We start from the raw sequence: 25,426 nt of genomic DNA, 5'->3' as shown, positions 1-25,426 counted from the left end.
ATGAACTTGTTTTCAGCTCGTCTATATAGTAACTATTTTAACAACTATTAACAACTGTTAACAACAACTCTTTTAACAATGATGATAAACATTCTAAATAAACCAATGCATTTTTGAAAATCATCTATTTAGATATGAGGGCTTTGGAGGATAATTTAATTGTGGGGGACAGGGAGGGTGGGAAGAATGCAATATCTGGTTATGTTTCAATCCTTAACTCTAATGTTAGGCTATTGTGACTTCAGAGGAGGTACCTGAGTCTTTGGAGGGTATAATGTTGTATTGGGTTTATAGGAAGCAAGGTTAATATAAGTGCAAAAAGAATAGAAAACCAGTAAGATAAAGGATAATGGTCTTTAAAAGTTAGATATAGGGCTTGGAGAAAGTAGAAAGAAACAGAACAAATACCATAAATTGGGAGTAAGCAATAAGAAATCAAAAAGAAGTATGGGAGGGTAGTAGGTAACATTAGAGTTGTCTCAGACTAGGCTTTTCAATTTAATGTGCTCTCTTGAAGTTTCAAGTTACAGAATAGAGAGACTAATCAATTGCATGTTCCCCACATTTTGCTGATACAATCCCAGTACTCATACTACTGCTCTTTTTTTTTTAACTTTTTTAAAAAAATGTTTTTATTTATTTTTGAGAGACAGAAAGAGGCAAAGCAGGAGTGGGGGAGGGGCAAAAAGAGAGGGAGACACAGAATCTGAAGCAGGCTCCAGGCTCTGAGCTGTCAGCCCAGAGCCCGACTCAGGGCTTCAATTCATGAACCGCGGGAACATGACCTGAGCCGAAGTCGGACGCTTAACCCACTGAGCCACCCAGGTGCCCCATACTGCTGCTCTATTTGAACCTGATGCCTAAAATTATGAATATATTTTTATTACTCTTTGCTTCTTTCTATCACATAGCTCTCTGTGTCTGATTCTGTCCTGGTCTGAATTGTCCTGGTCTGTCCTGGTCTGAATTCATATTTCTGTACCATCTATTCCACCTTCTCCAGCTACGATGATCCTGCCACACTTTGAAATCTAGAATTTTTTTCCATGTTACCTTGGCATTGATTTCTTAGTAGCAGTTTAATCATATTTTATTAATAGTCTTCCTGTTTTCATGATTAGAAAATAAGTTTTACCAAACCAAAAACAACAACAAAAACCTGAAGTAGTCATGTAACAAATGGGCTTTGTTCTGAGAATTTCATTTTTAATTAGTTACTTAGGATTTGGAATGCCTAACATAAATGATGATATAAGTATTGGTTAAGAACCAATGCTAGTTTATAATAGTCTAACCCTTATGGTAGCTGAAATAGTGTATAAGTATTACAAAGGAAAATGGTAGAAGATGGTGCTGTATCAATTTTTGGAATTAGTGTAGGAAATTATTCACTTGTATAAAAGAAAGTGAATGTTGATTGTAGTAGAGGCAGAGATTATTTGATTAGATGCTGAGACATTTGAGGAGACTTTAAAGGAGATTTCTGGGTATTTTCATGACTCTGAATGGTTCATAATAGTGGTTCTTTTAGGGTAAATTAAACACCGATGTGTCTAGAGGAATCAAGGCAGTTGTACTTTGCCCTGCATAGTTTCCATGGTATTATATATTTAAAAAATAATAAACTCATTCTACAAAAGTAGAAGTGACTAAAGAATGTTTAACCATCATGGGGAGCCTGGGTGGCTCAGTTGAGTGAGCATCCGACTTCAGTTCAGGTCATCATCTCACAGTTCGTGTGTTTGGGCCCCACGTCGGGCTCTGTGCTGGCAGCTCAGGGCCTGGAGCCTGTTTCGGATTCTGTGTCTCCTTCTCTCTCTGCCCCTCCTCTACTCATGCGCTGTCTTCCTCTGTCTCTCAAAACTAAATAAATGTTAAAAAATTAAAAATAAAAAAGAATGTTTAACCATAGCAATATAAGAGGTTTATTATTATTTTTTAATGTTAGTTATTTAATTAACATTTATTGAGTACCTGCTGTGTGGAAAGCAGTGTATTCCATGATATTGGGACAATCAGTTACTCTTTGGAAATTCTATTCAAATTTCAGTTATTGCATCTAAATTTAGGATTGCCAAACACCTATTTTTATAAATTTATTTATTTTGAGGGAGAGAGAGAGCGAGTGACTGCAAGAGCATGCACAAGCAGGGGAGGGGCAGAGAGAGCGGGAGAGAGAATCCTAAGCAGAGTCCATGCTGTCAGTGCAGAGTCTGAAATGGGGCTAGACCCCATGAACCGCAAAATCATGACCTGAACTGAAATCAAGAGTCCGATACTTAACTGACTGAGCCACCCAGGTGCCCTGCCAAATATCTGTTTCAAGCCCTACTTCTTTCCAGTTTGATGTCTCCAAACTACTCGACATTTCTGCATGTTTCTATCTCAAGGTCATGGTGGTAAAACTGACACGTAACTGTAGTGCTTTACAGTTTACAAAACACACCCACATATATAGCCTTTTAAAAAGTAGTCTTATAAGGGTGCCTGGGTGGTTCAGTAGGTTAAGCATGCGACTTCGGCTCAGCTCATGATCTCACGGTCTGCGAGTTTGAGCCCTGCAACAGCTCAGAGCCTGGAGCCTGCTTTAGATTTTGTGTCTCCTTCTCTCCCTGGCCCGCACTCTGTCTCTCTCAAAAATAAATAAACATTAAAGAAAAAGTTAAAAAGTAGTCTTATAGCTTAGGGGAGGTTATTTAATAAAATACTTTATAGTATTATACGGTTTAGACTAATAGGGAGAAATCAAAGTTGAAGTTCTTACAATTAAAACTCATTTCTAAGAAACTCTGTACCCTTAATAATTATGGAACCACATGCCAAGTGAAGCAAAAAATGATTAATTATTAAATCTCATTCTCCATAGTTTAATCAAATTGAATTATTCTTTTTTATTTATTTTTATTGAAGTATAACATACAATGCTGTATTAGTTTCAGGTGTAGAACATATTGATTGAATAATTCTATACATTTCCTCATTGGGCACCATGATTACTCACCATCTGTCACCATACCACATTATTATAATATTATTGACTATATTCCCTGTGCTGTACTTCTCATCTCCATGAGTTGTTTATTTTATAACTGGAAGTTTGTACCTCTTAATTCCCTTTATTTCACCCAACTCCACCCACCTCCCTCCCTTCTGGCAACTACCAGTTTGTTCTTTGTAGTTTAGAGTCTGTTTTTTGGTTCTTCATTTGTTTTGTTTTTTAGAGTACACAGGAATGAAATTATATGGTATTTGTCTTTCTCTGACTTATTTCACTTAGTATACTACCCTCTAGGTCCATCCATGCTGTTGCAAATGGCAAGATTTCATTCTTTTATGGCTGAGTAATATTCCATAGTGTGTAAGTATATATACATACGTACATACATACATACATGTATATTGTGTATATGTGTGTGTGTATGTACACCACATCTTTATCAATTCTTCTATTTTTTTAAGTTTTTTTTTTAACGTTTATTATCCAGAGAGAGAGAGACACAGAGCATGAGCAGGGGAGGGGCAGAGAGAGGGGGAGACACAGAATCTGAAGGAGGCTCCAGGCCCTGAGCTGTCAGCACAGAGCCCGACGCAGGGCTCAAACTCACAAACCGCGAGATAGGACCTCAGCCGAAGTCGGTTGCTCAACCAACTGAGCCACCCAGGCACCCCATATCCATTCTTCGATTGATGGATACTTGGTATTCTTTGACCTCTCATCACTAATTTCTTTTAGATCACTTAAAGAGTGGTGAAAAAGAGGCTTAGGTTTAAATACCATACTTACTTGTTACTACTAATTAAAACGTGTTTTCACTCTTCAGTGTAATCATAAATGCATTATTTTAAACCTGGCATTAAATCTTAAGCTTCATTGGATCTTATTAAGTGAAAATACATCTTTTGTTTGATGTATTAATATTTGTGAAATATTATGACTACTGAGGGATCATTGAATTTCAAGTATTTGTTTTTAAACAAATTAGGTATTTGAATTACCTGTTTTTTTTTATTATAATTACAGAATTAAGACTTGGCAATATATTCCTAAAAACTTGGGCTATATCAGCTGTGTAGGATATTAGGCTGAAGGTAATGAAATAACATGGTGTATTTACTCAGAGTAATTGGATTACTTAAAAAAAAAAAGCAATGTCACTTTTGTTCTGCACAATGCTGGACTAATAGTTTATAAAAATTCACTAAGTGATACTGTTATACATAGTCTTTACTGACCTTTTGGATACTCAAGACTAATGGTTTGGATTAATTTTCAAAATTCCTTTTTTTTTGTAGTAAAGCTAATTGTCCCCCCCCATTACAGATGTAACATTTACATTTTTAACATTTATTGAATTATAGACACTTAAAGGTATATCAGTGTAGGGCATAGCCAAATCTGTTGCAATTAACCATGTAGTTAAATTTATAACATGCTAGATAATACTGTTGAAGTTGTTTTTGTCTTTCTGATATCAGTTATAAGACATGTGAAAGATTAAATCAATTCTTCACGTGCATGCTGGCAATAACCATCATTCTCACTTCTTGAAAAAGACATACCTCATATGAATCTAGACTACTAGGATTATAGGGGGACCTTATAATTCAGTTCTTTTGGTGGCAATACATAGCCAATCTTTTTCTTTTTGGTCGATGAGGAGGTCCAGGGAGCTGGTTTCTTTTAATTTTTAAAATTTATTATTATTAATAATTTTTGAGAGAGAGGGTGTGAGCGGGGGGGGGGGCAGAGAAAGGGGGGACAGAGGATCTGAGCGGGCTCTGTACTAACAGCAGCGAGCCTGATATGGGGCTCCAACTCATGAACCCTAATGCTCAACCAATGGAGCCACCAGGAGGCCTCCTGGTTTCTTTTTAATAACCACCTGGCCTTATGTAAGGATACAGTCCCTTATTTAAAACCCTTGGGCATGGTATGTTCTGTTATTTAGATTAAAAAAATTATTTTAGAAAGTAATACAGTACATATGTTGATATGCTATATATGATGTGACATTCTTAGGGTCTGAGGAGGCACTTTATAATTAAACCTATCAATATTTTTGCAGTCAAATATATGAATATTCACAGTAAGTGGGGCAAATAGAGAAGAGCCTTATATCAGTTTGGGTCATTTTGTTGCCAAACTAGTTATGAAAAACATTGTATTCCAGAGTTTTTCGGGTTTTGAATTTCAGATAATCCAGAGTTTTTGGGGATTTTGAATTTTAGATAATCAACCAATTGTAAACCTGTTGTAATTTGTGTTCTGTACTCCAATATTAATAAGTATAATGCTTTTTAACAATATTTTATTTTATTTTATTTATTTTTTTTTTTTTAAATTTTTTTTTTCAACGTTTATTTATTTTTGGGACAGAGAGAGACAGAGCATGAATGGGGGAGGGGCAGAGAGAGAGGGAGACACAGAATCGGAAACAGGCTCCAGGCTCTGAGCCATCAGCCCGGAGCCCGACGCGGGGCTCGAACTCACGGACCGCGAGATCGTGACCTGGCTGAAGTCGGACGCTTAACCGACTGCGCCACCCAGGCGCCCCAACAATATCTTAAAATATAACAAAATTATGTATCTCTATTTAGTGTTTATCAATTTTTCCACAATTTTACCTTTTATTTCATATTGTAAAATATTTTCTTTGTACAGCTGCTGTATTCTCGAGGATTACTAATTGATCTTTTAATCAAATCTAATGTAAGTCGATATGCAGAGTTCAAAAATATTACCAGGATTCTTGCATTTCGAGAAGGAAGAGTGGAACAGGTACTTTGCTGATCAAGTATTGTAACTGGGTATGAGCTTAAGTTATTATGGTTTGTTTTGGAAGGATAAACAAATAAGATTATTATTTTCCTGGCAAAGCAGCAAATTCCAATCCTGAATGGTAAATGTAAATAGTAAGAAATTACTCAATTAAAACTTCTTGTGTTAATTTTTTCATAAGTTATTCTGCAGCCTGATGTTTCTGTTAAGAAAATGTTAATTTCAGGCATTATTGCTAGATTTGAGCTGTCCTTTGTTCCCAGGTAGAGGTGACATGCCATTGGCTTTGTAATGGCATAAGGAGGAACTTGGCAGAACTAAGTAAGAGAGCTCACAAGTTAATTAGCTCTGAGGTCAACAGAGATGTCGGTAGAACTGATGGAAAGTAACATGAAACAGCCTGACTAGAATGGTAATAATGATCTTGTTATAGTTAAAGGGAAAAAAATGTAATTTGGAATACTTCTATCACTAGGAAGCAGTTTCCTAACTTAAAATCATGTTTTTTAGGTTCCTTGTTCTAGAGCAGATGTCTTTAATAGCAAACAACTTACTATGGTAGAAAAGCGAATGCTAATGAAGTTTCTTACATTTTGTATGGAGTATGAAAAACATCCTGATGAATATAAAGGTATTATTTTCCATTAAATTGTGTTCTCTAATTATTTGAACTTTCTTATTTTAATATGCTTGCTCTGATATAGTGAGCCACTCATTACTCTTTTAAAGTACATTCTTATTCTCCACTATCCAGTAGGTTAGCCATTACCAACATGTAGCTATTTAAACTGAAATTAATTAAAATTAAATAAAATTTAAAATTCAGTTCCTCAGTTGGACTGGCCGTATTTGAAGTGCTCAATAGCCATAGAACATTTTAATCATTGTGGAAATGCTGTGCTGGGTGTTAATTTCTATTCTTGCTAATTAAATAGTGCTGTCAACTGGTTCTTCATAGAGGATATTCTCTTTTAATTGTTCCATTATTTTTTTTTATCAGTTAAGAAATGTGTATTTTTTCATTTTCCCAGGATTACTTTTGCTTGGTATATTGAATTATTCATTTTGACTGATTAAGAAAAAGAGGCTAGATGGTATGGGGAGTGTGAACCATCTCAGTAAAATTTTATAATTTGTTTTTTTTTTCTTTTGTCATGGAATTGTGTTTCCTACCATTAACAGTCCAATTAATTACATTTTTTTTCTGTTCTTGCTTTAAGTGAGTAGTTTTTAGGGGTCTCATATCTTTTGAGGTATAAGACATTAAAACTGATTCCATTAGCCACACAGAAATTAGCTTCATTACTTTTTAGTCATAGTTCATTGTTCTTAGTTTTAGTAAAAAATACACCTTTCAAAAAATCAAGTACAACTCTCATTGTTTTCACCAAAAAATTGGCCAATATCATTTGTCATATGTATCATTTGTCATATTTAATATTTCAAAGTATAATTATTGACATTATTCTGCAGTTTTAATGATAATAAAGTAACATTGCCAACTATGGAACCCTATTTTGATGGTTAATGAATGATTGAATGTTTTTCTAGTTTTAAATCTGTAAAATACTAAACAAAGATTCGCCATTTAAAGCTTAAATATTGTGTCGTCAATCCAGTCAGGATAGAGAGATTGTTTCTAGCCTGTCCCCCTGCCCTGGGCCTAAAATCTGTGATCTCTGTCCAAAATGTAATATTACCACCTGGGTCCTTTGCCAAGTGTCTTAAACAGGCTTGATCTCTTTTGTGCAGTCGTTTTAAATTGAAGTTTTGTTCTGATTTTAACTGATAAATTTTCATCTTTTCATAGCCTATGAGGAGATTACATTTTCTGAGTATTTAAAAACTCAAAAATTAACCCCCAACCTCCAGTACTTTCTCCTGCATTCAATTGCAATGACATCAGAGACAGCCAGCAATACCATAGATGGTCTCAAAGCTACCAAAAACTTTCTTCACTGTCTTGGGCGGTATGGCAACACTCCATTTTTATTTCCTTTATATGGTCAAGGAGAACTTCCTCAGTGTTTCTGCAGGTAAGACTGGCATTGGTTTTCTTGTTTCTTTTTAAGTTAATACTTCAATAACAGATGAAGATTTATTTATTTTTAAAGCGTATTTATTATTGAGAGAGAGTGCAAGCTAGTGAGCACATACCAGCAGGGAGGGACAGAGAGAGAGGGAGAGAGAGAATCCCAAGCAGGCTCTGCATTGTCAGCACAGAGCCTGATGCAGGGCTCTATCTCATGAACCGTGAGGTCATGACGTGAGCCAAAATCAAGAGTCAGACGCTTAACCTACTGTGAGCCACCCAGGCGCCCCACAGATGAAAATTTAAAAACAAAAATGACATTTATTCAAGATTTAGTATATGCAAACATACTTGTTGTTTTATTCTTTTCTAAATCCATATATTGGTCTACCTACCTGTCTAAACGATATATTCAGTTTGCCTGTTTTTGAACTTCATAAAATAGAATTCTACTGTAAATTCCTTATTTCACTCAATGTTATGTTTCAAAGCATCATTTTTGTTGTATATAATTATAGTTATTTTCATTGCTATGTAGTATTCCGTTGTGAATATTTCATAATTTATTTTTCTGTTTTTCTTTTGATGGATACAGGATGTTTCCAGTTTTTGTTTTTGCTGTTATTAACATCCTTGTGTGTGTTTCAGGATATACATGCTCAAGAATTTCTCTAGCACACATATCTAGGAGTGGAATTTCTAAGTCATGGGATATATGAATGTTCATACAAGATAGTACCCAGCTTTTTCTCCAGAGTATTGTATCAATTTACTTCCCCCAGCAGTATATAAGAATTTCCATAGCTTTACATTTTGCCAACATTTGTTATTAGATTTTTAAGTTTTTGTCAATCTAACTCACATAAAATATCTTCTCATTATACCTTTATTTTGCATTTCCCAGATCACTTAATGAGGTGGAACGTCTCCTCATAAGGTTATTGGATATTCATGTTTTCTCTTTGGGGAAAATGCATGTTCATCTGTTTTGCCCTTTTGTCTATTTGGTTACTGTGTTTTTCTGATTGATTTGTAGGAGTTTTTATTCTGAATACTAATCTTTTCTTAGTTATATGTGTTGCATGGAGGTCATTGAGATTAATGTAGTCAAACATAACAATCTTTTTTATACTTAGCACTTTTAGGATAGTGAAGCATATAGTTTAAAACCTGGGCTGTGGAGGGGCGCCTGGGTGGCTCAGTCGGTTGAGTGACCGACCTCGGCTCAGGTCATGATCTCAACGGTTTGTGAGTTGGAGCCCCATGTCGGGCTCTGTGCTGACAGCTCAGAGCCTTGAGCCTGCTTCTGATTCTGTGTGTCTCTCTCTCTGCCCCTCCCCTACTCATGCTCTGTCTCTCTCTGTCTCAGAAATAAATAAACATTTAAAAAAATTAAAAAAAAAAAAACCTGGGCTGTGGAGACAGACTACCTGGATTTAAGTTCTGGCTCTTCCATTTATTAGCCATGTAACTTTGAGCAAGTTTCACATTTTCTCTAGTATGTTTTCAGAGAATCAACTTTTGGGATTTTTGATTCTTTCTGTTATAGCTTTGTGTTCCTAGTTCATTAGTTTCCATTCTTTATTATCTCCTTTATTTTGTTTTCTTTGGATTTTGTTCAGCTCATCCCTCCTCTTTTCTGCCTTCCCAGTTCTTAGGCCGAAACCCAATGAGTTAAACATTTTTATTCCTTATTTTCTAATATAAGCATTTAAAGTGATAAAATTCTAACTATTGTGGCTCTTCACAGTTATTATGTATTATTTTCATTATTTTTTAGTCCTAAGTACCTTAATTTCTATTATGATTTCTTCATTTACACATAAGTTGTTAAGAGAGGTTTTAAAATAGCCGATTTGGTGGATCCTTTTTCTCTAACCATCTAATTTTATTGTAGAAAATTAAGTTGTGTCTGGAAAATATGTTTTTATGGTATTAATACTTTAAACTTTATGACTTAGTATGTCATCAGTTTTTATAATTTTTCCATTTGTGCTCAAGAAGAATGTGTTTAGTTCTAGGGCTCAGGGTTCTCTAATTACTGGTCTTAGAGTTTAGTAAGTCAGGCTTTGAGTTGTAATTTTCAAATTTTATTGAGGTTTTTTTTTCCTTTGGTCTACCAGTAATAAAGTGTTTTGAAATCTCCCAATATGATGTTTGATTTGTCAGTTTCTCCCTATAATTCTATCAGCTTTTACCTTATATTTATTTTGAGGCAATTTATTAAAATCATATAAATTTATAACTTTAATCTTCCTGATGAATTTAATATTTTACATGATTTTCTGGCTTTCTCTACCCATAATAATGCATTTTTTAACTTAAAGTCTACTTTGCCTGATATTCAAATAGTTACTACAGTTTATTACTATTTGCCTGTTATGTCTTTCTTCATCTCTGTTTTTCAACCTAAGTCTATATTTGGGACTATAAATAGCAGATTATTACATATTTTTCATCCTGTATGGCAATCTCAGTTTTTTACCAAGCAGGATGAGTCTTGTTAATAGGAGTCTATTCCTTCCTTCTGAAGTACCTAAAGTTCCTCTAGTTTACATCTGTTGGCAGTAAATGCCTAGTTTGTGTGTATATGAACATAAGTATTTTTTTGCCTTTTCGTCTTGAGTGAAGATTTGTGAGGTAAACATTTCTAGGTTGGCATTTCTTTTTTCTCAGTACTTTAAAATTCTATTCCATTGTCATTTGGATTCCTTTTTGCTGTTGAAAAGTTGATGTCAGCCTAATTGTCATTTCTTTATAAATGATACTTCTTTTCGCTTAAGTTGTTTTTAAGAGTGTCTGCTTTTGGTGTTCTGCATTTTCACTACAGTGAATTTAGATGTTAGTTTCTTTGTATTTATATAACTTGGTATAGTTTGAATCATATATAATTAACAATATTAAACCATTTTGGCCTATGATTCCATATGGTTCAAACAACTGCAATGTATTTCCTCTGTGAATTGTCATGTATCATTTTGGAAAATTATCAGCCAGTATCTTAGAAAATAACATTTTCCTTCATTGTCTCTCTTCTCATCTTTTTGGAATCCTAAAGAGAAATGTTTTAGAATTTAGCATTCTCTCATCCCTACTTCTTAGTCTCTATTTCATACTTTATATCTCCTTGTTATTCTGGCTATATTCTGGGTGCTTTATTGAGATCTCTTTTCCAGTTTAGTAATTCTCTGTACTTCTGTAAAATCTGTAGTTTAACCCTTGCATTTTTTTTACCTCATTTAATTTTTCATTTATAGAAGCTCTGCTCCTCCTCTACTCAAATCTTTCTTGTCATCGATTGATATTCTCTCTTGCTTGTTCATTTTTTTCATATATTTGACATTCTGCCATGTATTGTTTCTGTTGATTCATGTTATTGGTTTAGTTTCTTGTGCCATGCTTATCTTTGATAGTTTATATTTGATTAGTTTTAATCTTTGGAAATCTAGGGACCCAGATTAAGGATGCTTTCCTTCAAGGATTATTTGTGTTCACTTCAGCCAGAAGGCAATAAAATTTGGGACCATTTCAGCTCTTCCAGGGGAGAAGTTGCTTGATAAAGGAGCCCCAGATACAGCTCCCACACTGATGAATACAAGCAAGAAGACTTTTTTTTTTTTAACATAAAGGTAAAAGCTTTATTAAAAAGGCATTTCTTAGAACAAACTGATAGTTACTAGATGGGAAGTGGCTGGGGGAATGGGTTATATAGGTGATGGTGATTAAGGAGTGAACTTGTGATGAACACTGGGTATTATATGAAAGTGTTGAATCACTCTTGTACACCTGAAAATTTAATTACACTGTGTGTTAACTAACTGGAATGTAAATAAAAACTTAAAAAAAAAGAAAATGCATCTCTTAGTGACATGACTTTTTAAAAATGTGGTTCATGTATCTTGGGAAGAAAGTTAGTTATGGCTAGAATGAAGGCTTGCTTTTGGTTTTAAATAGCAGTGTTTTTTTCTTAAAACTTTGAATTCAGCTCAGGGTTTTTACTGTGTGTGTGTGTGTGTGTGTGTGTGTGTGTGTGTGTGTGTGTGTGTTGGGTTTGGGGTTAGGGAGTTTCTTGCAGACATTTCGCTTATTGCCTTCAATCTCAGCAATGAAGTAAAAATTAGTTTAATACAAAAAGTCATTTTTGGTTAGAAACAAGAGACCCCTTCAAAGTGTGCAGTCCAGTATATTGCTGGAAGTAGATATCCATTTTTCTTAACCATGTGGTTGACAAATGGAGGTGAGAATGTTACAAATTTGAAAGTAATTTACTTCTGAATATGATAGGTCTCTATGTTTCCAGAAGAGCTCTTCCTCCTCCAATTACTTGCCAAAGTAGACATGAATAGGGAGTGTCATTTCCCACAGGACCAGAGGTCCTCCTATCAATTTAAATTAAAAAGGAAGAGGGAGGCTCTATGTTTTTTTTTTTAACTTTATTTATTTTGAGAGAGAGCATGAGTGGGGACGGACAGAGAGAAGGAGTGAGGATTCCCAAGCCCACCAGCACAGAGCCCCATGCGGGGCTCAATCTCAAGAATTGTGAGATCTTGACCTGAGCCAAAACCAAGAGTAGGACTGATGCTGAACTGACTGCTGAACTGGAGCCACCCAGGTGCCCGTATGGTTTTATTAATCGTTCTTTTCCTCTTCCTGTGGCATTGCCTGATTCAGAAGAAGTCACACTGTTTTCTCTTGTGTTGCTACTAACTACTCACTCCTACAGAGCTTTTAGGTAAGGAATACAAACAGAAGGAACAGATCACTGGGCAGTGAGTAGAAGCTCACTTGTTTACTTACTAGCCTTTTTTGAAAATGAAATATTTAGCCTCATTCCTATTTTTCCACTAAATCCCTGTATTTCCTTTCCTAACTCAGATCATATCTTGTAACTAGTATCTGGTGTTTGTTTATTTGTAATTTTTGTTTTTAATTTGAAGTTTATTTATTTTGAGAGAGTGGGAGGAGCAGAGAGAGAGAGAGAATCCCAAGCAGGCTCTCCCTGTCAGTGCAGAGCTTGATGCAGGGCTTGAACACATGAACCCTGAGATCATGACCTAAGCTGAAGTCAGATGCTTAACTGACTGAGCCACCCAGCTCCTCTATTTGTTGTTGTTGTTGTTGTTGTTTAACGTTTATTTATTTTTGAGACAGAGACAGCATGAACAGGGGAGGGTCAGAGAGAGAGGGAGACACAGAATCTGAAACAGGCTCCAGGCTCTGAGCTGTCAGCACAGAGCCCAACGCGGGGCTCGAACTCATAGACCGCTAGATCATGACTTGAGCCGAAGTCGGACGCTTAACCAACTGAGCCACCCAGATGCCCCCCATTTGTTGTTTTTAAAGAAAAAGACATTGAAAAGTTTTGATTGTCTTGTACTGTTATAAACCTCATAATGAGACCTATATGTGTTGAATCCTAAGCAAAGAAGACATTTTTGCCATAAAATGATTGCAACCTCTTTCAGAGTGAATTGTTGCCAGTCTTCCATATCTTTTTATCCTCTGCAGAGCCTATCTCAGAATTCTGTGTACAGTTCAGATTTAATGTTTATTATAAAAAGTATACCTCATCCTCCAATTTGAAGTGATTCTTTCAGGAGATTATGTAATTAAATGTATATATGTGTAGATAATTGATTAAAAACAAAACAAAAACTCCTATGTTTGAAGTAGCATATTAAACTTCTGGGTGATTCTTTGGTAATTAAAGTAACTCTGAGGTCTTCCTATGTAAAAGTATATAAAAAATATGTACACACTAATACACATACACATTTATCTGTGTATTGTAATAAAAATGCATTTACTTAGCCTAGGTGTATTAACTTAATTTTATATTTGATTCTCTACACAACACTTTATAATTTCATATAAATATTGTTTTGTTTATATCCTAAAGTAGTAACATTGCTACCAACTATACATCATAGCCCGCACTTTTTATCACCAGGTTACTAGAATGAAGTGTCACCTGTTCTGTGATTTCTAACCACCATTCTATATTCTGGTTTAATATAAGCCCCTTAAGCATTTCTCAGCCAATTACAGTGGGTTCTCATCAAGGCTACTATTATGAATGGCATGCATATTTATGTGAGGATTCAAAGACATTTGCAAGTCCTATCCTTGCATTCTAAGTGAATAACATTTTAACTATTAGAGTTCACTTTCATGAATAAATGCTCTTTGAGTTTTTTATCAATTTATATAGGTAGATTATTTTGAGTAAAGAATATGAAGCTTATTTATTGTACTAGCTACTACTCATTAATATGTCATAAATTGAACCACTTTGGAAGAAAAGTCATTGAAATCTATTTTTCTTGTATAGGAAGCCATAGAATTTTCCCTACCATATATTAGTTGGTTAATATTTTTTTCTGGCACACTGTACAGGTTATGTATGCAGTATATATGTTTTTAGATTCTCACAATATATCTTCCAAAGAGAAGTCCTTTTTAAGCTCTAATTTATTTCTGTTATCTGTGGTTGGTAACATATCAGCCTTTAGAAATACTTTCTAGTTCAGAATAGGTTTCATATACTGTGTGATAACCTGTAAAATTGAGCAGTACCAGCGGGATCAAACAAACATTACATTTTTTTTTATATTTTCTTTATTTATATATAAAGTTTATTTATTTATTTTGAGATAGAGAGTATGTGCACACAAGCAGGGAAGGGACAGAAGGAGAGACAGAATCCCAAGAATGCTTCACACCATCAGGGCAGAGACCAATGCCAGGCTCACACTCACGAACTGTGAGATAATGACCCGAGCTGAGATCAAGAGTAAGACACTAAACCAACTGAGCCAGCCAGGCACCCCATTCACTTTTTTAATAAGTAGACTTAGACTGCCCAGAGATTACTTGTTTTTTGTAAAAAGAGTGTATTTAACTGATAATTTCCTGGGTAATTCAATCTTCCATTCTTTCCGTGGCCTAAATTTTATTTCTTTTTTTCCCTTTAATGTAGTAAGATTCTTGAAACATAAAGGATGAATTTTTTTAACTTTTAACATGTAATATAAATATTGTGCATACACATGCACATATGAACACCACCAAATACTTTTTACTAGGTGTTCATACTCAAGTGACATTTTTTGAGTATTGAATGTGGAAAATCAAATAGATCAAGATCTACCTCAGGAAATTGTGGAACACAAATTGATCTTTAACTTAAGTTTTTAAAAAGAGAGAATGAGAGAACATCAAAGTCCAAAATATGTAACTTCCTCAAGATTATAGGAACAGCGTGGAAAGACAGGAAAGGGAATCTCCCATTTGATACATTCATTCAGTAGTGGCTTGAAGAATGATGCCTACAAGGGGCCACAAAGATGCTATGGTGATTTAGTTATAATCCAGGACTTTGTTTTTTAATATAAATTGTAAAGCATTTTATACTGTTTTATGTTTTTCCTCAGCATTAGTCCAAAGTCCAAGAACAAAACATACACATTACCAAGTATTTATTGTTATAGTTGGAGAACACATTAGCAAACATCTTTCAGACCAAAGTAACCTGCCTATTTTATTCTCTAATAACCAACATTTTTTATTCAGGGAATTTTCAGAAATCTAAGAGACATTTTTTCCCCACCCACCAAAAAAAGTTACTCCAGACAGCACAGGGGAAGTGCCCTGCAGTTCCTTCCCACCGCAGGGACTATCCAAAATGATGAAACGGAAAAATTCTCAAAAGAAACTCCAGGAATTAGTGACAGCTAACGAATTGATCAAAAACGTTTTAGGCAATATAACGGAACAAGAATTTAGAATAATAGTCATAAAATTAATCTCTAGGCTTGAAAAAAACATAGAGGACAGCAGAGAATCTATTGCTACAGAGATCGAGGGACTAAGAAATAGTCATGAGGAGCTAAAAAAAAAATCCTATAAATGAGGTTCAAAATAAAATGGAGGTGACCACAGCTCGGATTGAAGAGGCAGAGGAGAGAATAGGTGAATTAGAAGATAAAATTATTGAAAAAGAGGAAGCTGAGAAAAAGAGATAAAAAAATCCAGGATTATGAGGGGAGAATTAGAGAACTAAGTGATGCAATCAAATGGAACAGTATCCATATAATAGGAATTCCAGAAGAAGAAGAGAGAAAGAAAGGGGCTGGAGGTGTACTTGAACAAATCAGAGCTGAGAACTTTCCTGATCTGGGGAAGGAAAAACACATTGAAATCCAAGAGGCACAGAGAACGCCCTTCAGACGTAACTTGAATCGATCTTCTCCATGACATATCATAGTGAAATTGGCAAAATACAAGGATAAAAAATTCTGAAAGTAGCTAGGGATAAACATGCCCTAAATATAAAGGGAGACCGATAAGACTAGCGGCAGACCTATCGACTGAAACTTGGCAGTCCAGAAAGGAATGGCAGGAAATATTCAATGTGATGAACACAAAAAATACGCAGCCAAGAATGCTTTATCCAGCAAGTCTGTCATTCAGAATAGAAGGAGAGATAAAGGTCTTCCCAAACAAACAAAAACTGAAGGAATTCATCACCATGAAACCAGCCCTACAACAGATCCTAAGTGGGATTCTGTGAGTTAAATGTTGCAAGGACCACAGAGTACCAGAGTCATCACTACAAGCATGAAAGCTACAGACATCACAATGACTCTAAACCCATATCTTTCTATAATAACACTGAATGTAAATGGACTAAATGCTCCAACCAAAAGACATAGGGTATCAGAATGGATAAGAAAAAAAATAAGACCCATCTATTTTCTGTCTACAAGAGACTCATTTTAGACCTGAAGACACCTTCAGATTGAAAGTGAGGGGATGGGGAACTATCTATCATGCTACTGGAAGTCAAAAGAAAGTTGGAGTAGCCATGCTTAGACAAACTAGCCTTTAAATTAAAGGCTGTAACGAGATGAAGAAGGACATCATATAATAATTACAGGGTCTATCCATCAGGAAGAGCTAACAATTATATATGTCTATGCACCGAATATGAGAGCCCTCAAATATATAAAACAATCACAAACATAAGCAACCTTATTGATAAGAATGTGGTAATTGCAGGGGACTTTAATACACCACTTACAACATTCGATAGATCATCTAGACACAGGATCAATAAACAAGGGCCCTGAATGATACACTGGATCAGATGGACTTGATAGATATATTTAGAACTCTGCATCTCAAAGCAACAGAATATACTTTCTTCTCGAGTGCACATGGAACGTTCTCCAAGATAGATCACATTCTGGGTCACAAAACACCCCTTCATAAGTATACAAGAATTGAGATCATACCATGCATACTTTCAGACCACAATGTTATGAAGCTTGAAATCAAGCACAAGAAAAAGTCTGGAAAACCACCAAAAACATGGAGGTTAAAAAACACTCTACTAAAGAAGGAATGGGTAACCAGGCAACTAGAGAAGAAATTTAAAAACACATGGAAACAAATGAAAATGAAAATACAACAATCCAAACGCTTTGGGATGCAGTGAAGGCAGTCCTGAGAGGATAATACATTGTAATCCAGGCCTATCTAAAGAATCAAGAAAAATGCCAAATACAAAATCTAACAGCACACCTAAAGGAAGTAGAAGTAGAACAGCAAAGACACCTCAATCCCAGCAGAAGAAGAGAAGCAATAAAGATCAGAGCAGAAATAAACAATATAGAATCTAAAAATAAATGTAGAGCAGATCAATGAAACCAAGAGTTGGTTTTTTGAAAAATAAACAAAATTGATAAACCTCTAGCCAGGCTTCTCAAAAACAAAAGGGAGATGACCCAAATAGATAAAATCATGAATGAAAATGGAATTATGAAAACCAATCCCTCAGAAATACAAGCAATTATCAGGGAATACTAGGAAAAATTATATGCCAACAAACTGGACAACCTGGAAGAAATGGACAATTTCCTAAGCACCCACACACTTCCAAAACTCAAGCAGGAAGAAATAGAAAATTTGAACAGACCCATAACCAGCGAAGAAATTGAATCAGTCATCAAAAATCTCCCAACAAATAAGAGTCCAGGACCAGATGGCTTCCCAGGGGAGTTCTACCAGACATTTAAAGCAGAGATACCTATCCTTCTCAATCTGTTCTAAAAAATAGAAAGGGAAGGAAAACTTCTAGACTCATTCTATGAAGCCAGCATTACTTTGATTCCTAAACCAGACAGAGACCCAGCAAAAAAAAAAAAAAAAAAAAAAAATCAGAACTACAGGCCAATATCCCTGATGAATATGGATGCAAAAATTCTCAATAATATACTAGCACATCGAATTCAACAGCATATAAAAAGAATTATTCACTATGACCAAGTGGGATTCATTCCTGGGCTGTAGTGCTGGTTCAACATTCTCAAGTTAATCGTTGTGATACATCACATTAATAAAAGAAAAGAACCATATGATCCTGTCAATCGATGCAAAAAAAGCATTTGACCAAATTCATCATCCTTTCTTAATAAAAACCCTCAAAGAAGTTGGGATAGAAGGAACATACATAAACATCATAAAAGCCACTTATGAAAGGCCCACAGCTAATATCATACTCAATGGGGAAAAACTGAGAGCTTTTCCCCTGACATCAAGGAATACAACAGGGATGTCCATTCTCACCACTGTTGTTTAACATAGTGTTGTAAGTGCTATCATCAGCAATCAGACAACAAAAGGAAATCAAAGGCATCAAAATTGGTAAAGATGAAGTCAAGCTTTCGCTTTTTGCAGATGACATATTATACATGGAAAACCCAACAGACTTCACCAAAAGTCTGTTAGAACCAATGCATGAATTCAGCAAAGTCACAGCATACAAAATCAATGTACAGAAATCAGTTGCATTCTTACACACTAATAATGAAGCAACAGAAAGAGAAATAAACTGATCCCATTCACAATTGCACCAAGAAGCATAAGATACCTAGTAATAAACCTTACCAAAGATGTAAAAGATCTGTATGCTGAAAACTATAGAAAGTTTATGAAGGAAATTGAAGAAGATGCAAAGAAATGGAAAAACATTCTGTGCTCATGGATTGGAAGAATAAATATTAAAATGTCAACACTACCCAAAGCTCTCTACACTTTCAATGCAGTCCCAATCAAAATTGTACCAGCATTCTTATCGAAGCTAGAACAAGCAATCCCAAAATTTGTATGGAACCACAAAAGACCCCGAATAGCCAAAGTAATATTGAAGAAGAAGACCAAAGCGGGAGGCATCACAATCCCAGACTTTAGCCTCTACTACAAAGCTGTAATCACCAAGACTGCATGGTAGTGGCACAAAAACAGACATATAGACCAGTGGAATAGAATAGAAACCCCAGAATTAGACCCACAAAAGTATGGCCAACAAATCTTTCACAAAGCAGGAAAGAATATCCAATGGAAAAAAGACATTCTCTTCAACAATTGGTCCTGGGAGAACTGGACAGCAACATGCAGAATGATGAAACTAGACCACTTTCTTACACCATTTACAAAAATAAACTCAAAATGGATGAAGCACCTGAATGTGAGACAGGAAACCATGAAAACCCTAGAGTAGAAAGCAGGAAAAAACCTCCCTGACCTCAGCCACAGCAATTTCTTACTTGACACATTCCCAAAGGCAAGGGAATTAAAAGCAAAAGTGAACTATTGGGACCTCATGAAGATGAAAAGCCACTGCACTGCCAAGGAAACAATCAACAAAACTAAAAGGCAACCAAAGGAATGGGAGAAGATATTTGCAAATGACATATGGGACAAATGGCTAGTATCCAGTATCTATAAAGAGCTCTCCAAACTCCACACCTGAAAAACAAATAATCTAGTGAAGAAAATGGCAGAAAACATGAATAGACACTTTTCTAAGGAAGACATGCAGATGGCCAACAGGCACATGAAAAGATTCTCACCATCACTTCTTATCAGGGAAATACAAATCAAAACCACATTGAGATATCACCTCCTGCCAGTCAGAGTGGCTAAAATGACCAAGTCAGGAGACTGTAGATGCTGGCAAGGATTTGGAGAAACGGGAACCCTCTTGCACTGTTGATGGGAATGCAAACTGGTGCAGCTGCTCTGGAAAACAATGTGGAGGTTCCTGAAGAAATTAAAAATAGATCTATCCTATGACCCAGCAATAGCACTGCTAGGAATTTACTCAAGGCATACAGGAGTGCTGATGCATAGGGGCACTTTTACCCCAATGTTTATAGCAGCACTTTCAACAATAGTCAAATTATGGAATGATCCTAAATGTCCTAAATGATCCTAAATCAAGTGATGAACAGATAAAGAAATTGTGGTTTATATACACAAGGGAATACTACGTGGCAATGAGAAAACATGAAATATGGCCTTTTGTCGCAACGTGGATGGGACTGGAGAGTGTTCTGCTAAGTGAAATAAGTCATACAGAGAATGACAGTATATGTTTTCACTCTTATGTGGATACTGATAAAATTAACAGAAGACCATGCAGGAGGGGAAGGGGAAAAAAAAAGGTTAGAGAGGGAGGGACCCAATATATAAGAGACTCTTAAAAACTGAGAACCAACTGAGGGTTGATGGGGGGTGGGATGGAGTGGAGGGTGGGTGATGGGTATTGCGGGCACCTGTTGGGATGAGCACTTGGTGTTGTATGGAAACCAATTTGACAATAAATTTCATATTAAAAAAAATCTGTGAGACATTTGTTAAACAGATCAACATATTAGAAAACCAAGAGAATTATTAAAATTGGCCAAAGATTATGCCAGTGGAAAATTTTATGAATTTATCTATTCCTTTGCATGTGAAGTCAGAGCAAAATTGAGAAGGCTTCTTTTTTTTTTGTAATTTAAATTTTAGTTAACATATACTCCAATATTGGTTTCAGGAGTAGAATTCCGTGATTCAACACTAGCATACAGCACCCATTGCTCATCACAAGTTCCCTCCTTAGTAGCCATCACTTACTAGCCCAACTACCACTCACCTCCCTCCATCAATCCTTAGTTTGTTCTTTGTCTTTAGGAGTGTCCTCTGGTTTGTTTTCCTCTCTCCTCTTATACCCCCCTTTCCACATGTTAATCTATTTTGTTTCTTAATTTCCACAAATTAGTGAAATCATATGGCATTTGTCTTTCTTTAACCTATCTCATTTAGCATAATGCACTCTCCATCCACATCGTCACAAATGGCATGATTTCTTTCTTTTAGATGGTTGAGTAATGTTCCATTGTATATGTATACCACATCTTCTTTATCCATTCATCGGTCAGTGGGCATTTGGGCTCTCTCCATAGTTTTGCTAATGTTGATAATGCTGCTTTAAACATTGGAGTGCATGTACCCCTTTGAATCTGTATTTTTGTATCCTTTCGGTACATACCTAATAGTGCAATGGCTGGATTGTAGGATAGTTCAATTTTAATTTTTTTGAGGAACCTCCGTACTCTTCTCCAGAGTGATTACTCCAGTTTGCATTCCCATCAACATTGCAAGAGAGTTCTCCTTTCTCAGTATCCTTTCCAGCACCTGTTGTTTCTTGTGTTCTTCATTTTAGCCATTCTGAAAGGTGTGAGGCAGTATCTCATTGTGCTTTTGATTTGTATTTCCCCGATGATAAGTAATGTTAAGCTCTTTTCACGTGTGTGTTAGCTAGCTGGATTTCTTCTTTGGAATAGTGTCTATTCATGTCTTCTGCCCATTCCTTAACTGGTTATTTGATTTTTGGGTGTTGAGTTTGATTAGTTCTTTATAGATTTTGGATACTAATGATTTATCAGATATCGGATGTGTTGTTTGCAAATATCTTCTTCCATTCCATAGGTTGCCTTTTAGTTTTGTTGATTGTTTCCTTTGCTGTACAGAGCTTTTTATCTTAATGACGTCCGAATAGTTCATGTTTGCTTTTGTTTCTCATGACTTCAGTGATGTGTCTAGTAAGAAGTTGCTCTGGCTGAGGTCAAAAGGTTGCTGCCTGTATTTTCTCTAGGATTTTGATGGTTTCTTATCTTACATTTAGGTTTTCCATCCATTTGTTTATGGTGTAAGAATGTGGTCCAGTTTTATTTTTCTGCATGTTCCTGTCCAATTTTCCCAGTAGCATTTGTTGAAGAAACTTTTTTTCCGTTGGATATTCTTTTCTGCTTTGTCAAAGATTAATTGACATATAGCTGTGGGTCCATTTCTGGGTTTTCTATTCTGTTCCTTGGATCTTTGTGTCTATCTTTATGCCACAAGCATACTGTCTTGATGACTATAGGTTTGTAATATAGTTTGCAATCTGAAATCGTGATGCCTCCAGTTTTTTGTTTTTTTTTTTTCTTTTTCAGGATTACCTTGGCCATTTGGGATCTTTCATAGTTTCATACAAATGTTGGGATTGTTCTAACTCTGAAAAATGCTGGTGGTATTTTAATAGGGATTACATTAAATGTGTAGATTGCTTCGAGTAGTATAGACATGTTAACAATGTGTGTTCTTCCAACTCATGAGCATGTCATGCTGTTCCATTTCTTCAATTTTTTTCATAAGTGATTTATAGTTTTCAGAGCACAGATCTTTTACCCTGTTTGGTTAGGTTTATTCCTAGATATCTTATGCTTTCTGGTGCAACTGCAAATGGGATCAATTCCTTGATTTCTTTTTCTGTTGCTTTGTAAGTCAGGTTGAAGTTAAAAATGTTATAACCAAGATGCGAACCCAAATGGAGGCCATAAAAATAAGGTTGGACAAGGCAGAGGAGCAAATTAGTAAATAAAATTATTGAAAATATGAAGCTGAAAACCAGAGGGAAACAAAATGGATCCCAGAAGTAAACTTAGAGAATTCAGCAACTTATTAGAATGGAAAAACATTCGTATCATAGGTCTCCCAGAAGATGAAGAGAAAGGGGGGCAGAAGGTTTATGTGAGTAAATTGTAGTGAAAACTTCCTTAATCTGGGGAAGGACAACAATCATTAAAATCCAAGAAGTGCAGAGAACTACCATTAGATTCAACAAAAACTGACCATCAGCAAGGCAGATCATAGTAAAATTCACAAAAGACACAGACAAGGAAAGAATCCTGAAAGCAGCAAGGTAAAAAACAGCCCTTTACATACATACAAGGGTAGACAGATCTGTCCATAGAAATTTGACAGGCCAGAAAGGAGTGGCAGGATATAGTCAACAGTCAACATACTGCATGGAAAAAAATACATAGCCAAGAATACTCTATCCAGCAAGGCTGTCATTCAAAATAGAAGGAGAGATCAGGAGTTTCCCAAACAAAAATTAAAGGAATTTGTGACCACTAAACCAGCCCTGAAATAAGTTTTAAATGGGACTCTTTGAGTTGGGGGTTGGGGGCAAAGTCCAAAAGTAACAAAGAGTAGAAAGGACCGGAGAACATTAATCAAAACATCAACTCTAGAGATACCCTTCCACTCCCATAAGTATGGGTTAGATTATAGGTCTAGATAGTTTAACAGTACATTATTTTTTTTCCCTTTAGCAGCATTTTCCTTAATTTCTTTTCTTATAAAAATCTCCTATTCTGGTAGTAATATAACAAGAAAAATTTAGAAATTAAAGAATGCTTTTATATTGTTTTGACTGGTTGTCTAATTTTATTAATGGGGAAAGATAAAAAAGACTGAGTCTAGAAACCAGATATCCTGGTATGCATTCTTCATGACTTACCTCTTATATGATTTGTAAACATTTTCTGAAAAAAATTAAAAGGAGACAATTAATAAAAATATTCTTATTTTGGAGGGGTTTTAAAAATATTTGTGGTCTTTGTCAGCTTTTAACAACTTATAATTTGCTATGACTTCTTAATAGTCACTTTGCAAAAATAAATAAATAAATAAAAACAGACTAGAATAAGGGCTATTCTTAACAGTGTTTTAGAAACATGTTCCTGTTCTGTGCCCAGCAGGAAATAGCAGTTTAGATGAATAAAGAAATTCTTTCAACTTCCCATATTTTACCTAATAGACAAAGGTAAAAGGAAAAACATCATGAAGCAATAAATTTCCCCTCTACCCCTATAACTTGTATGTGTGCATTTGATAAACATTAATGTAGATGAGCCCAGTAGCAGTTAGATTTTATATGTTAGATTTTATATGTTTTGGAGGCTAGTTAGCATTTCTCTCTTTCATGCCCCCAACACCATTGGTTTCCTCCCATAGTGTCATAGATAGAACTCCATGATACACCTAAATTATAGGTATAGGAACTGGACCTATATCTAATTGGTATATTTGACCAGTCCAAATTGTATGTATGTGTAAAGCTTGATTTTTGAATTGAGCCTTAAATCTTTTGAAATTGGATGTTAACAATTTGCCTAAGTGAATTCAGTAGAAACATTAATTAAATGAACATTGAGTACATAAGTTGAGTACATAGGTACATTGAGAGAACATTGAGTACATAGGTTAAAAAATATTTTCATTGTGGCTCACTACACACTGTTGTTTTGCAACACTGCAGCTGACTAGATCTGCATTGAGATATGCCAAAAGTTCTTAATCTAGGGTTCAAGGGTCCTTAGAACTTACATACAAAATATTATATGTGTGTGTTTATGAAAAGAATTCATAGTTTCATCGGATTTTCTTAGTCATTCGGGACCTAAAAACAAGGATTGAGGGCCACATACACCCCAATGTTTCCATTGATAATAGCCAAAGTATGGAAAGAGCCCAAATGTCCATTGACAAATGAATGGATACAGAAGATGTGTGTGTGTGTGCGCGCGCGCACACTCACTGGAGTATTACTCGGCAATCAAAAAGAATGAAATCTTGCCATTTGCAACTATGTGTATGGAACTAGAGGGTATTATACTAAGTGAAATTAATCTGACAAAGACAAATATATTACTTCACTCATATGAGAACTTTAAGATACAAAACAGATGAACATGAAGGGAAACAAAAATAATATAAAAACAGGGAGGGGGACAAAACATAAGAGACTCTTAAATGTAGAGAACAAACACAGGGTTGCTGGAGGGGTTGTAGGAGGGGATATGGGCTAAATGGGTAAGGGGCATTAAGGAATCTACTCCTTAAGTCATTGTTGCACTGTATGCTATCTAACTTGTATGAAATTTAAAAATAATAATAAAATTAAATTTAAAATAAAAATTTAAAAAAATTGAACAATAACAAGGATTGAGAACTAATGTTATGAATTTTCAATAAAAAAACCCCATTCTTTATTTTTACTCAGATAATCATTCCTTAAGATCTTGTAAAAAGAAGAGGTCCTAAAGAGTTGATAACAAAGGTGCTTCTGGGGTGTAAAGCCTGGAGAGAGATGGGAGGAGTTGGAAAATGTTGCTATTGGAACTGTAACTTACAGGCACTTCTTGGGATAGATGCAAGCGAATATTTATGCTCTAGTATTGTGAAGAAGTAGTTAAGTATATTATAATGAACAAGAGCGTGCATTTTAGAGCCAGATCAATGGGAGTCAAATCCTGGTTCTGCCATTTACTTGCTGTGTATCCTTGGGCCAGTTATATAACCTCTGTCCTCCAGTCTCTTCATTTTTCATGGGGATGATAATAGCGTCTACTTCATAGGTAGTAAGGATTAAAATGAATTATATCTAGAAAGTGCTT

General features: G+C 35.4%; 1 protein-coding gene across 1 annotated transcript in view; it reads left to right on the top strand.

The window, feature by feature from the left end:
- The window catches only part of CHM (CHM Rab escort protein), a 261,692-nt gene that overhangs the window by 90,048 nt on the left and 146,218 nt on the right, over nt 1-25,426 (top strand). Inside the window, exons 6-8 of the mRNA XM_047076287.1 lie at nt 5,663-5,779; nt 6,290-6,410; nt 7,590-7,815. Of these exons, the coding sequence (XP_046932243.1) occupies nt 5,663-5,779; nt 6,290-6,410; nt 7,590-7,815 (464 nt within the window). The remainder of the gene's footprint in view (nt 1-5,662; nt 5,780-6,289; nt 6,411-7,589; nt 7,816-25,426) is intronic.

Source organism: Lynx rufus, unplaced genomic scaffold, assembly GCF_022079265.1.
Source record: "Lynx rufus isolate CCGP_SWC_20201006 ecotype Redwood Valley unplaced genomic scaffold, mLynRuf1.p SCAF_14, whole genome shotgun sequence".
In the NCBI taxonomy this organism is placed as follows: domain Eukaryota; kingdom Metazoa; phylum Chordata; class Mammalia; order Carnivora; family Felidae; genus Lynx; species Lynx rufus.
The sequence above is the reverse complement of the archived record's forward strand: the minus strand, read 5'-3'. Positions and strand labels throughout refer to the sequence as shown.